Source organism: Patella vulgata, chromosome 5, assembly GCF_932274485.2.
Source record: "Patella vulgata chromosome 5, xgPatVulg1.2, whole genome shotgun sequence".
Taxonomy (NCBI): Eukaryota; Metazoa; Mollusca; class Gastropoda; family Patellidae; genus Patella; species Patella vulgata.
The window spans coordinates 51,757,217-51,772,916 of NC_065883.2; the positions used below are offsets into that span (position 1 = coordinate 51,757,217).

The window sequence follows — 15,700 nt, forward strand, 5'->3', positions numbered from 1 at the left end:
TTTCACTGTGAATTTATCAGTTTTATTCACTAAGATATATTGGGAAAACTGCTTCTTTAACCATCACTTTATTCTAATTATAAACAAACAAGCTCAAGTAAATAATACATGTATTTATTATTCATTAGAGAAACATTACACAGTTTTATTAAACAGTGCATTGCATTAATCATTAGCCTCCTATATTTACATTGTCATACACACTGATTCAATACATAAATTTTTACACTGTCTGTACTACAGATAATTTATATCAACAATACATTCAATGCTCGTTTTGTATTTGTTGTAACATTAAAATTGTAATACACTTTTTATTTACAAAACAAAACTATTATAATTATGACATTATTTTAAAGAGGATTTAAAACATTGAACAAGAAAATAATGGTATTAATTTCATATATAAGATTCATAATAACCCATGGCTAACTTACAGAATTTTTTTACGAGCATCAGCCGAAATTTTAAAACAACTATAACAAGCTATAGTAAAATGCTTGCAACTTGTACAGAATCTGAACACAAATATATCTCCATGATGTATAATCCTTTAGTGGCATTTAGCAATTGGAAACATAACAAAACTGATACAGTTATATAGGACAACAATCACTGGTTTATTATACATAAGCACAACGTTTCGATAAGTATTCTCTTATCGTTACCAAGCTACGATAAGAGAATACTTATCGAAACGTTGTACTTGTGTATAATAAACCAGTGATTGTTGTCCCATATAACTGTGTCAATTTTGATCTCCATGATGAATAGGCAGATTGTCTCAAATTTTGCATGGAATCTTATTTGAACAGAACAATATAACTTAACTGAAGTGTCAAATTACAGAAAATAGCCAAAAGAATTTATGGACCAGCAAATATCTCTATAAGTTTTAATGTAGTAAATACATCCATGACATGATTATGTATTTTATTGACCCAGAAATGATTATGAGACTGAATTCCTCTAATATTTTTTCATTAACTATCTTTAAGATCTGCAATATTTTTTTCTGGCCTATCTTTAAAATAAATTTTCTATGGTACACATAGTTCTACATGCCGGTACATGTATGTCTGTTTCAGATTTATTTCAATTATTTTATATGTTAATCACCACATTGTGGTAAATAATAATTTAATATCAACAAGCCAACGTGAGGCTGATGTCCCCCGCCGAAATCCTAAAATAAACAGATGGACACATAGTAATTAATCGCACATTTATTTTTTCAAAAGTATCAAGGCTTCAAACTATACACTAAGTTTCATCACTCCCTATCAGATTCAGATAGAATCAAGATTATCTTGTCCCAAAGCATCGACCAATGAAATTGATTAGCTCTGCTTAGTTTCAGCTCGAAATGTTAATCATTGAACATCTACATCAAGTTTAAACATTCTACCTCAATAAACTTCAGAGTTGTTATTTTGCAAAGTCTTGACCAATCAAATTGCTTATCGCTCTTTAGCCTAAGCAGTAAATTCACACCATCAAACTTAGTCAAGATGATATAATGAATCTATATTCGGAGTTTCGTCGCTCTCACTTCATTATAACCAAGGTTATCGTGCCCCAAAGCATTAACCAATCAGATTGCTTATCTCTGCTTACCGTAAGCAGAATAATGTTCATCATCATACTCCATCAAGGCATTCACCTAATGAACGCCTACACCAAGTTTGAACATTCTACCTCAATTAGAAGGAGAGTTATTGTGTTTCAAAGTCTCGGCTAATCAAATTGCTTATCGCTCTGCTTACCCTCAGCAGAAAATGTTCATTATCGAACTTAGTCAAGGTATTGATGTAAAAAAAGCTATACACCAAGTGTCCTCACTCTCACTTAGACATACATTATGCAAGAGCTAAATCTGCCTGTTGCAGGTCTTTCTTTAGGCCTGAAATGTTATTGTCCCCCGCCTTTCGAAGAAAGCAGGGGACTATTAAAATGGGTTCGTCCGTCTGTCTGTCCGTCCGTCCGTCTGTCTGTCCGTCACACTTTTTGGGACACAATAACTCTCTTCCTAATTGAGCTAGAATGTTCAAACTTGGTGTATGTGTTTATTAGGTCAATGCCTTGATGGAGTTCGAAGATGAGCATTTTCCGCTTAGGGTAAGCAGAGATAAGCAATTTGATTGGTTGATGCTTTGGGACACGATAACTCTCTTCCTAATTGGGCTAGAATGTTCAAACTTGGTGTATGTGTTTATTAGGTCAATGCCTTGATGGAGTTCGAAGATGAGCATTTTCCACTTAGGGTAAGCAGAGATAAGCAATTTGATTGGTTGATACTTTGGGGCACGATAACTCTCTTCCTAATTGAGCTAGAATGTTCAAACTTGGTGTATGTGTTGATTAGGTCAATGCCTTGATGGAGTTCGAAGATGAGCATTTTCCGCTTAGGGTAAGCAGAGATAAGCAATTTGATTGGTTGATGCTTTGGGACACGATAACTTTAGTTCTAATTAAGTGAGATTGATGAAACTTGGTGTATAGTTTCATTACAGTAATACCTTGACTAAGTTTGATAATGAGCATTTTCTGCTCAGGGTAAGCAGAGCGATACACAATTTGATTGGTCGAGACTTTGGAAAACAATAACTCTCCTACTTTGATTGTTAGACTATAAGTAAAGATATACTGTTTGATTGTTCAATACTTTGTAAAAGATAATTTGTGATAAATTTATATGTGTCCTCTAATTATTTTCCTATTTCGGCGGGGGACATCAGCCTCACTGTTGGCTTGTCTAAATATTAATTAGACATTAATTAATTTATCCAGGCCATAATCAACTCTCGATGGCATCGAATTTCTCTGATATTTAATAGATTAGAACAGTTCAGCCAAATTTTGATTTAAGCTAATTTGAATGAAATTTTCGAATTATTCATTTTACATTAACTATTTTCGAACTATTTTAGTAAGAATGGCTACCTCTTTATCTAAATCTTACATAATGTATCTTTAATTAGAACTAAAGTTATCGTGTCCCAAAGCATCAACCAATCAAATTGCTTATCTCTGCTTACCCTAAGCAGAAAATTCTCATCTTTGAACTCCATTAACCCTTTCAATGCTAGACTTAAATCCACTGCCTGTGCTAGACCCTTTTTTGAGGAAAAAAGGGAGGTTGGAACTGAATGCCAAGCAGTACTTATGGAAGCTTTTATGAAAAATCTTTTTGTCTGTTGGGATGGGCATGAGGTTGGGCTAAGAGGAAAAAATAGAATTTTGGAAATTTGCATAATAATGTAGTCAAGTGACGTCATGGCGGCCATTTTGGATTTCTCATTTCACACTAAAGCTAACACGAAAACGAATTTTTCTCCATGAAATACTTAAAAGATATTGTTTTTTTTACTGGATTTTGATAAAGATATATAAAATGAACAAAAATATCAATAGCAGCCATGAGCAATGCCGCCGCGAACACGCGCATCACGTCTCCCGCTGCCATGACCACGTGCGGATTGCAATACCTTGTTTTTACTTTCACTTTCATCCCCAAGTCCCATATCATTATCAATATAGTCAGTCAATAGATCTACACGTTCGGGAATCAGGAATTACCTACGTATTTTACGATCCAGCAGGCCAGCATTATTATCAACATCAGAATTATTGTCAGAATCTACTGCAGACACAGGGCTATCGTGTTCACATTGGGCTTGTTCATCATGCACGGGAGACATAGCTAGCCATGGGCGGAACGTCGCGCAAAAAATCACACACTTCATAATACCAATCACTGTCCTGACTACTATCATTATCAAGTAACTGGAAACGAATTATGTGTATCACCCGCCTCGAAATTGTCCACATGTTGGTCAGCAAGACGTCATTCACGACTTCGTCGAGAGTGCATCGTCTACGTTGTCACAATGCACTCCGCCATTTTACGGTTTGCTGCTTTGAAACACGTGGAAATATGTTCTAGTGTATAGAAAATACAATAGATGGCACTTGCAGTTACGGTACTAATTTTAGCGAGGGCTTTACTGAGTACACGGTAATACCGGGTACGGGCATTTTACCGACATTTTATAATACCCGGTACTACCGGGTATACGCAGTGAAAGGGTTAAGGCATTCACCTAATAGACACCTACACCAAGTGTGAACATTGTAACTCAATTAGAATGAGAGTTATTGTGTTCCAAAGTCTTGACCAATCAAATTGCTTATCACTCTGCTTACCCTGAGTAGAAAATGCTCATTATCGAACTTAGTCAAGGTATTGATGTAATGAAACTATACACCAAGTTTCATCAATCTCACTTAATTAGAGCTAAAGTTATCGTGTCCCAAAGCATCAATCAATCAAATTGCTTATCTCTGCTTACCCTAAGCAGAAAATGTTCATCTTCCAACTCCATCAAGGCATTAACCTAATAAATACCTACACCAAGTTTGAATATTCTAGCTCAATTAGAAAGAGTTATTGTGTCCCAAGAAGTGTGACAGACAGACGGATGGACAGATAGACGGACGAACCCATTTTAATAGTCCCCATTTTAATAGGCGGGGGACAAAAATAAAATATTAACATATCACGATCTCTGTATTTGTATTTGGAATTTACCTGAAATGAAAATAAAAAAAATCTTTAATAGAGACTATTCCCAAAGTGTAATTTCTATTTAAACTAGAAAATGTGGTATAGAATATTGAAATTTCTATTTCTCCAAATCAATATATTTGTCCATATGTTGCAACTATTTGGTCAAAGAGTGAACAAAGGAATAAAGGAATTGTAAAGGTCCTAATTGATTTCCATAAACATCTGTTATTCTATAATTCCAAGTCTGGCATATTTAAATTGAATTATTGAATTACAAACACATTCTATTAACAAAATATCATATAACAATTTACTATGTTCAAGAATCTGTTCACATAACAATAGACCCTACATGCTTCAATAGTTTGTACTGACATTTTCAATATAAATGAGCAAATTCAGCTGAAATATTAATTAGTAAACACAGGATTTTATACATGTAGATATGTCATCATTTATTTATACACCCCTGTATTTATGTAAATTAGAAGAAACACCCACAACTTTGAGACCTGACTTACACTTAAACCAGTATATTAAACAGTGATGGTGTTCTCCCAAACCTGAACAGGTCTAGTCATTTTTTGATGAGCATGATCTTTTATAAATGTTCTGTATTTGTATTTAGAGTATAGTCTACAGAATTAATTCTCTAACTAAAACATTAATAACTTTGAAAGTAATTATCAGCTACTACATCTTATGAACATAAACACTGATGATAACTTTTGTTGTTAGAGCATTCACAAGATTCTACTAAGTGAAACAAGGACAATAGGGTTCTTCTTCTCACCAATTATGTAAACAAGATATATAAATTTTTAAAAAATCAGATGATGAAATGTAGTCTGTACATTTATGAACAGAAATTGTGGACACCAGACCAATGGACAGATGTAGGACAATACACAACCAAATTTCAATGTGTGTGCCCAATCACTAATCCAAACAACACACCACATCTAATTAACCCCAAATAAAGATTTTATATTAATTTAAACCAAAGATGTGTATCTCCTTTAGTGGAAAAATGTTTGAACTGCAAACATCCTCACAGAATTGGAACTAATAATATAGATAATTATCTTCTAGACACCATGCTAAAAAAAATATGTTTAAAAAAATTAAATAAAACCGTTCATGAAAAATATTATTTTTATACTCACATGCTGGCATTGCACTAACTTCTGCTGTGACTATACAATTTACACCCAGATTTGATAATGCTCCACGCAGAAGTCCACATGGAAAAGCCAAATACTGAAAAAAGAATATGGTGAATTTTAATTTCATAAATATAAACATATTCAGAATATTTTAGGATATTGCAGTTTCATAGGTACCACAATCTGATTAAAACACAGATCCTATTTCATTTCGTTTTTTATAGTTCAAAATTTTGTTTTACTTGTCTTCACTACACTAGGATGTGGAAGAGTTGTTGTATTACTGGCATTTGGTTGAAGTGAGGGATAAGCCAATGAAATGGTCTGTTACGGCGACTTCTTAGCATGCCATGCACGGAACTAGAAACGTCAATGCTGATTGATTAATTAATGTTTGATGTCATAGGGTCAAAAGCTGCTTGTACCACACCTGACACGACCTTATAGTACAACTTGTCAGACCTTCATGTAGTGTAGGCCATCAAAAAGTATAAAAAAACGAAACGAAATATAGATTTTTTTTTTTATAAACAATATTTTTATTCAGGATGTCTGAATGGGATTGTGGAACAGGCTTAGCCTATGTAAAACCCCTCTCCCTAGATAATATACATACATAGTATTACAAACAAAGGAACAAAATGGGTGTATATACACAGTTAAAATGACAAACACATACATATATAAGTGTAAATACATATATAAGTGTAAATACATATATAATGAGATGGATGGGAATGTACAATATATACTATATGTTACATTGTTACGTAAATTTAAAATTAATATGTAAATTAAACAACTAGTAAGCAAGATTAAAATCTGTTTGACATATCAATAAACTTGTGGACTTGGTTAAAAATATTGTTGTTTACATCGATACAGTGGGTTGCGGACCCAAACAGAATATAAAGAGCATTGCAGGAGGTAGTGATCAGGATCTTCAAAAATGTGACCATGTCAGAGGCATGCGGGGCTGTCAGCAACATGTCTGAGGTATTTGTGGCCCTATAGGTCAGAACATCAGAGTCTAAGTTTACTATGGATTATCTGGAGTTTCCGCTGACCAGTAGTAAATATTTTAAGAGTTCTTGAGTTTTTTACATGGGGGCTGAGTTTATTCCACTCTCTTATACTGGATGGGATAAATAATTTAGAAAATATTTCAGTACGACATCGAATTTCTTTCATTTTATCTGCATTTCGAAATGAATATGTACTTGTTGGTTCCAGATTAATGGGATTCTTAAGATAGGGAGGAGTAAGGTTATTTATAATTTTGTATAGTAATTTTACTTTGTGTCGATTTCATCATTGTTTGAGTGGAATAAACCCAGTTTCCGCGTAGAGGGAAAAGTGGCTAGTACCCTTAACTGCCCCACAAATAGTGCGTAGTGCATCAAGCTGAAGGGATTCGAGATTATTAGATAAGTAGTCCGTGCACCCGTCCCAGATAACATCGGCATAGTCAAAGTGCGGCAGAATGAATGAAGATTATAAGGTATTTAGCGATTTTCTGTTTAAACGATATTTCAAGGAGCGTAGGCAGTTTACTAATTTTGATACTTTACTAATGATACTATCAATGTGGCTGTTCCATTTACAATTGGCTTGAAAAGTAAGTCCAAGATGTATATGTTCAGTTAGGCCTACTTCCTTTATTTTAATTGATTTCATTAATAGGGGTGGTTTCACAATTTTGCATTTAGTCAGTGTTAAAGTTTCTGTCTTGAGGAGGTTAAATGTCACTAGCCACTTTTCCGCCCATATATTGATTGTTTGGAGATCTTTGTTTAGGGTAACTGCGCATGCCTCTGGGTCATCTATTTTTAAGTACAGAGAAGTGTCATCTGCAAATAGTCTGATGTTTGATTGTATATCATTTACAATGTCTTTGATATATAATAAAAATAATAGTGGTCCCAATACACTGCCCTGTGGGACACCAGCGGGGATGCCCCTGGAGTCCGAGGAGGTTCCATGTATTACGACGCATTGGTGTTGATTATCTAAATAGTTCTTGAACCACAATAATAACCCTCCCCAAACTCCAGCAGCATCCAGCTTGTGACAGAGTACGGCATGCCAAACTCTGTCAAAAGCCTTGCTTATGTCACAAAAGACGATCCTGATATATTTCTTATGGTCAATGGCTTGACAAAAAAGTGATTTAGATTTATTAATTGGAAGACAGTAGAATCACCTGGTAGGAAACCACTTTGCAGTGTTGTTAGTATTGAATTGTCCTTGAAGAAGTTAAAGACGTGTTTATATATTATTTTCTCAAATATTTTTATAAAAATGCTAAGGAGAGAAATGGGTCTGTAATTGCTGTATTCATTTGGGTGCCCTTTTTTGAAAATAGCCATGACATTTGCGAATTATCTAAAACATAACATTCAACTGAGCGTAGAGTTGAGCTTATTAAAATCAGGTCTAGTAGGGAATTTTGTTTACCGATTTTGCTATAATGTTTTGATTTATTTATTAATTGAGTCAGGTCTAATAAGTTGCTAGCATCGTGAATGAAACTGGTTGTTTTGGTATTGAAGTCAATATTAAAATATCCTAAAATTATGCACTTATCAATAGGATCGGTAATAGCTTGTTGAAAAGAATTAAAAATCTGTTGATTGAGACTGGACAATGAAGAGGGGGGTCTGTAGTAGTTACTAAGTAGAAACTTGTTATTATTAGAGTTTTAACTCTAATAATAACAAGTTTCTACTTAGTAACTACTAAATGTAAATATTGAATCAATTTGGATAGAGATTAAAATCTCTATCCAAATTGATTCAATATTTACATTTTCTAAATCATGTCTACGTTTGAATGATATGGTGTTACGAATATATATAATCACCCCGCCACCACGATAATTTCTATCTTTCCTGACGGGCAAATAGTAGTTAGGTAAAGCTATAGACTCAGATGTAACGTTTTTGTCAAGCCATGTTTCGCTTAATGTTATTATATCAAAGCTAGTTAATTCTGGTGGTTATCAAATCGAGTTTATTTTTGAGGCCCCTTACATTCAAATACACTACTGAGTGTTGGTTATTGGTGTGTGTATTTGGGCCTGGATTATAGATCTGTATTTTAATCAGATTGTAGGTAACAGTACATGTACATGTATACAAAATGTTGATAAGAATATATTGATGAGCAAGGATTTTAATCAAAGTAGTAAAGTACTGGTACCCACAGGAATCGATTAGATTACTTAAAGACCACATAAGATGAAAAATCTAAATTGCATGTACGTATAGCCAATGGTTACTATATCCACTTTACGGCAAGTTCACACCAATCTGATTAAAATTAATTCGACTATTAATGCTTAAGTATTCGGCATGCCAAAACGCTTTTCAATTTTTCAATTACGACCTTAATCCGGTTGATTGGCTGGAGACGTCACAGGGACTACACATAATATATACATTATCTATACAATATATCACTGTCTGTACAATATAGCATTATCAATACACACCACCAGTTGACAAGTGTGTATTGATGGTCCAATTAACATGTGACTGGCCTAATCACAGAATTATCGTCTTGCATTGTTATAGATTAGACATTTGTGATTGGAATATTTTAGAGTGAATTTAAAATGCTCCAGCATGCCGTAGATTCATTTAAAGATACAATATGGGAGATTTTAATAGAGAGTTGGCCATTCTTGCTATAACAGTTCAAAAATAGATGATGAAAGAAGAATATATCGGAAAATTTCAGTCAAATTACTTTATTCTGAACAAAGTTATCACCATTGTAATTTTTAACTAAAAATAGGAGTCAACTCTCTCTTCACCGTCTCCGAGAATGGCCGATCGTTTGATTGACAGGCGTTAACTCCACCTACATAATCTCGATTATCAAGTAACGTTTTCAATGGCTGTGGTACCGTTAGCCTATTCGGTTTGAGACGAGGTTGCAATTCAATTCGTATCACATTTATTTTTACTACAAATTAAAAATAAGACTTTTAATATATAGATAAGAAGCGAAAGTTTGAAAGGAATGGACCAAATCAATGAGGCATAATTAAAGCCGACTTCTTGTTAGCCTATGTGTACTCTTGCACTGTAACTGGTAGGCCTACGTAACTCCCGAAGCAGACAAATATAGGAAACAGTGATCCAATGGGGCTGCAATCCAACTGGGGTGATGTTAGCTACGATGTTTATCAATTTCCATAATTTTTCTGTAAACGCAAGTGACAAAAGAGCGTATAATACCGACATCCAAACTCTCATTCTAACCACAACTATATCAAACTTTCAATCAAATTGACTGACATGCGGCCTCGCTCAACAGTGGCCTCGCTTCGTGCACTCGATCATTTAGCCTCGATCTAAAATTTCCGGGAGTATGACGTCAACGTAACGGTTAATCTCCGCTTACGACGCCATTTAAAAATTTAATCAATCAATGAAATCCTGTTTAAATCCAAGCTGAATCCAAGCCATCCATGGGTCTACACGAGTCATACCTCTATATAACTGACTGGTGTGATGAGTGATAACAGATACACGGCCAAATTTCTGCTCAATAATAATTCCTTCCAAGACCAGTCAATGTAACTGTAAAATACCTTTGTTATAAAGAAGTTAAACAATGTTAGACATTATAACCTTATCTTATCACAACCGTTTATCCATCGAAAAATATATATTCAGATTTCATATCAAGTCAATTAAATGTTGTTTAAACGCCAATTAACAAATAATACAAGGTTACTTTATTACAAAAACATTGGTGAACAAAGCTAATTGATTATTGGGTAAATAATAATTATAAACAACCGATGAGTAAAACTTGATTATTCTATACAATTAACGTGTGTACGATTCAACGATTAGTTGTGGTGTGGAGAAATCTTTGTAGAAAAGTTCCCCCTTTCGTTTTTTCGTTCGTTCGTGGGGTATTACGCACATGTTCAACCTAAATGTCTTTGATCTGGCCGGCGGAAAAAAGATAACAACCTGATCAGCATTCTTAATCCAACATCGAGGTGTAAATTAATTTAAAACCCCATGTCTGCGCAACTTTAGTCGGATTGATTAATGACAGATATTAACGACACTCCACTGGCCATATTATTAATACACAAAGATAGTTATATGACCCTTCTCAATCTTTTATTCGATTTAGATGGTTAACAACAAAATTTATTTGTATTGTTAATTCTAACGTATATTGAGTTATTTTTCTTATTTCATTTTTACGGTCTTTTTCAGAGTAATGAAGTCAAATCCACATGCAGAAAGAAAAGTGCTGTACGACGGCTACAGGAAAACGAGATACAGTTGGCTACTCTGATAACGGATCGTCATTTACAAATCGCGTTTCAATCATGTTTGACTTTTATAATACATTTTGCTGCAAAATTTTTGCATGACCACATCTTTTTACTCCTGTAGTCTTTTACTTAGGGAAATTAGAAACACAATACTCTTCTGGCGGAAATGTATCTCAAATCATTTGGACTGCATACGATGGTAATGGGACTCTTTTCAAAAAGTCACTTTAAAGCACAGTCATGAGAAGAGAGGGCGAAACATTATGAAACAGATGCCAGATTGGATCTTAAATTAAAATAAATTACAAAACAAATTATTCCATAGTTAATTGTTTTATTCAATTAGGGGATTAAGGAATCAGTCAGGCGTTAATGAATACAAACGCTGGCTGTATTAAGGTAATTAAGGAATAAACATTCTGAATATGCATTCGGTCACTGTGACGTCACTGACGTCTGTGGGGATTAAGAGTGTTTTCGATAATTGGCAAAGTCATTTTTACGGGAGGTATCTTTTTGCGACTTTGAGTGAAGATAGCCGAATTAATTTTAATCAGATTGGTGTAAACTTGCCGTAAAGTTGATATAGTAACCATTAGCTGTACGTACCGAAAAGTAATGTCGTCCATCTTATGTGCCCTTTAAATAATAGTCTTTGATATTGGATAAATAGTAAGAATATAAATTAGAAAATTCCTAAATAATAACTTTTAAAAACAACATTTATAGGCATATGAGTACAAACAGCCAATCTAGGAAATCATGCTATACAAGCAAACTTATACTTTTAATATGCATTTTTATGACTAACAAACAGTTAATCTAGGAAAGACTGCTATTTTTAAAGCAAACTTATACTTTTAACAGGCATTTTTGTGGAAACACCCACCCACTTTCGATTGTAAAAATTTGCCAAAATATATAACAGTTTCATCAAATGTTTTAAAGTGATTTTCATTTAGTGTGTTCAAAAATGTTTCAAGTAGGCCGACTCTATGTATCTCTACTTGTGGTGCCATCAAATTATAATTCTAACATGGGGTGCACATACTATTACCTTTGGAGCAGATTCCATAAATTGTTTACCATTAGAAATTTGTGTAAGAAATTTAAACTTATTATCTTGAAGTACATAAACACCCTGAAAAAAAAATCAGTAAATTTTATTGAAAAAAATTCAAATGACAATAAATTATGTACAAATTTGTTTTGTTGTACCAGTTTTTACTTTACCTCTGATGGATTTTGTCGACAAATGCCAGGGTTCAGAAGTTTTAGGTCCTGTTTAGTAGGAAATTTTCACAAACATCAATAACATTAAAGAATGCAGAACAAATCTCCTGTCCCTTTGAAGTACCAGTATACAGAAAGATCAAATATTGCAAACATGCATCCTATGCTAGTTATAACAGTTGATAGCACATTTTCAGACTCTGTCTCCATATTGTCATACAATCATTGAATTCTCCCTTTAGATTCAATATCATTAGCCCAGCTTTTAAAAAGATTTAAGTTATGTTAAATTTTGGAGTTAGAAAGGAAACAAAATACAATAGCCTAGTCTGCAGCCAAAACAAGTGACTAAAAGTCGAATGTGGAATGGAATGGCTAAATAAAGTCAAAGTGAGAAATTGACAATGAAAAGACAGTTACCTGATGATTTGTTCGTAAATTATCAACCTGCTTCTTATAAATAGCATTCCAAAATTCTTTACATATAAATTTCATGGTATCTAATTCATCCTTAAATCTTGCACTGTCTTTTGTGAACCTAAAATAAATAAAATATAAACAGAAATTGAAACCTCAAATAAATAATATATAAACAGGACTTGAAGAAATTTGATCAAAATAACAATCATCATGCAACAAGCTTATTTTTTCTTGTAGTTAAGGAGGTTCAAGAGTAGATACCTTACTTAGACATATTTATTTTTAATCATAAACCACCTTTTATTGTGTTCTTATATTATATCGGTACCTACCTTTCAATCAAACTTTGACCTACTCGAAATCCTGTGGATTCTAATTTAGCAATACTTGTGTCCTGAAGAAAAAAAGTTAAAAAAATATTAAGTGGTTTTTTTTGTCACATTCTTATGATGTACATGAGTACATGTATGTGAAAATTTCTCAAACTTTTAATTATCCTGTGTAGCCTACTTGGCGACAAGTCTCCAATATTCCTAGCTAACTATATATAGAGAGGAACCCATGTATAATAACCATGACTACTTGCCCTAGATATAGTGGCAAGTGATCACTGCAGTGTTTAAATCACTCATGTAACAATGAAATTCGATTAAATATTGGTACCTAAATCACTCATGGAACAATGAAATTCGATTAAATATTGGTACCTAAATCCTGTTCTGCATATCTAGCCAGAAACCCTTGTAAACAGCTCAACATTTTGAACCTTTCATGATTAACATATTTAAACCGCTTTTCAATGGTATAATCATGCTAATCTACAAGCGTAGTAGCCCAGACAGACAAACAAGCAAGAAAATTGTTTAGGGGCGTAAATACCGGTAAGATTGATAGGGGGATAGGGCATATCGTTTTTGTAAAGTAACTATGTTTTTTGGTACTGACACTGGACTGGTCATTATATATATTATATGTTTGGGGTGAAGTATCAAGAAATGGAATGCTTATCAGTGTTGCTTAAATTTGTAATTTGGACTAAAACACATCTGGACAAGAAAGAAATTAAGAAAAGAAGTTTTTTGCTTTTTGTTGACTTTTTATGGCATGTAAGAGGTCAATCTGTTTCACAGAGGATTACGAAAGTCTTCTAATATCTCTGTAAAAGATGACTGCCTTCGTACAGAATGGTGCCTTTTACTCATTTTAATACCCATTCACACTAAATAATAGGAAATAATTTTCACCTACAAATACTTCAAATGTCTTTAAATTTATTTTTGTAATAAATAAAACAAAAATGTTTTAGATTTAATTTGTCGAAGGAAAGAAGTTAATATTTGGGTCTTATTATTAAGTCGCACAATACTAGATCTTTGTAAGATCTGAGGAATATCTTTCTCTAGGGTTAGGGTTCGGGTTAGGTTTATAAATTACATGTCAAACGTACAAATAAATTGAAGCTTTAACAAGTAACAACGGTGGATTGTGGTTAAAACTATTCTGAAGGGTTAGGGTTAGAATTGTGGGTATAAACATGTAAAGATATTTTCCAGATAAGTCGCCTGTGATTATAGCGGCCTAGCCAATATTTACTGATGATCAGTGTGGTGAGAGGTTGGTGAAATTGAACAAAAAAACTTCAATATAATAAATATAATATTATTATTATTATTATAATCAATTAAATCATGAAATGATGATGATGAAAGTGCTTCGGCCTATAGGACTAACTTAGATCCTTCTGGTGCCCTGTCCCTTCAATTCACCAATTCACGATATAAGGTATTTTTGTCCCCCGCCTTTCGAAGAAAGCAGGGGACTATTAAAATGGGTTCGTCCGTCTGTCTGTCCGTCTGTCTGTCCGTCCGTCTGTCTGTCCGTCTGTCTGTCCGTCTGTCTGTCCGTCACACTTTTTGGGACACAATAACTCTCTTCCTAATTGAGCTAGAATGTTCAAACTTGGTGTATGTGTTTATTAGGTCAATGCCTTGATGGAGTTCGAAGATGAGCATTTTCCGCTTAGGGTAAGCAGAGATAAGCAATTTGATTGGTTGATGCTTTGGGACACGATAACTCTCTTCCTAATTGGGCTAGAATGTTCAAACTTGGTGTATGTGTTGATTAGGTCAATGCCTTGATGGAGTTCGAAGATGAGCATTTTCCGCTTAGGGTAAGCAGAGATAAGCAATTTGATTGGTTGATGCTTTGGGACACGATAACTTTTAATTGAGCTAGAATGTTCAAACTTGGTGTATGTGTTTATTAGGTCAATGCCTTGATGGAGTTCGAAGATGAGCATTTTCCGCTTAGGGTAAGCAGAGATAAGCAATTTGATTGGTTGATACTTTGGGGCACGATAACTCTCTTCCTAATTGAGCTAGAATGTTCAAACTTGGTGTATGTGTTGATTAGGTCAATGCCTTGATGGAGTTCGAAGATGAGCATTTTCCGCTTAGGGTAAGCAGAGATAAGCAATTTGATTGGTTGATGCTTTGGGACACGATAACTTTAGTTCTAATTAAGTGAGATTGATGAAACTTGGTGTATAGTTTCATTACAGTAATACCTTGACTAAGTTTGATAATGAGCATTTTCTGCTCAGGGTAAGCAGAGCGATACGCAATTTGATTGGTCGAGACTTTGGAAAACAATAACTCTCCTACTTTGATTGTTAGACTATAAGTAAAGATATACTGTTTGATTGTTCAATACTTTGTTTGTAAAAGATAATTTGTGATAAATTTATATGTGTCCTCTAATTATTTTCCTATTTCGGCGGGGGACATCAGCCTCACTGTTGGCTTGTATTTGGACATTCGTACCTTTGCATTGTCTTCTTTAACGCAGGAATGGTGAATATAGGAAACAAGTTCCATGTGAAGAAAATCAAACAAAACTTCGTCTGCCATTTTGAAGTGGTGGCATAAAATTTGAAAATAAAATCCAAATATATTGAAAAAAAGAAATAAATAAGACTATACGGGTCAATGAATATAAGACAAA

The 15,700-nt window shown here is 33.9% G+C and overlaps 1 protein-coding gene across 1 annotated transcript; it reads right to left on the bottom strand.

Moving 5' to 3' along the window:
* Positions 1 to 3,342: 3,342 nt before the first annotated feature.
* Positions 3,343 to 15,625, bottom strand: LOC126822084 (trafficking protein particle complex subunit 6b). Its single transcript, XM_050550837.2, has 6 exons — positions 15,520 to 15,625; positions 13,030 to 13,091; positions 12,698 to 12,815; positions 12,102 to 12,185; positions 5,737 to 5,830; positions 3,343 to 4,591 (listed from the first exon to the last, which is right to left on the bottom strand). The coding sequence occupies exons 1-6, from the start codon at positions 15,604 to 15,606 to the stop codon at positions 4,560 to 4,562; spliced, it is 477 nt and encodes a 158-aa protein (XP_050406794.1). The 5' UTR covers positions 15,607 to 15,625; the 3' UTR covers positions 3,343 to 4,559.
* Between the last annotated feature and the right edge of the window lie 75 nt (positions 15,626 to 15,700).

Coding starts and splice junctions, on each gene's coding strand:
- LOC126822084 (XM_050550837.2), bottom strand. CDS start 15,606: ATGGCAGACGAAGTTTTGTTTGATTTTCTTCACATGGAACTTGTTTCC. Junction 12,816..13,029: donor GGTCAAAGTTTGATTGAAAG/GTAGGTACCGAT, acceptor TATTTATTTTAG/GTTCACAAAAGACAGTGCAA. Junction 4,592..5,736: donor AGTTAGTGCAATGCCAGCAT/GTGAGTATAAAA, acceptor TTTTCATTTCAG/GTAAATTCCAAATACAAATA.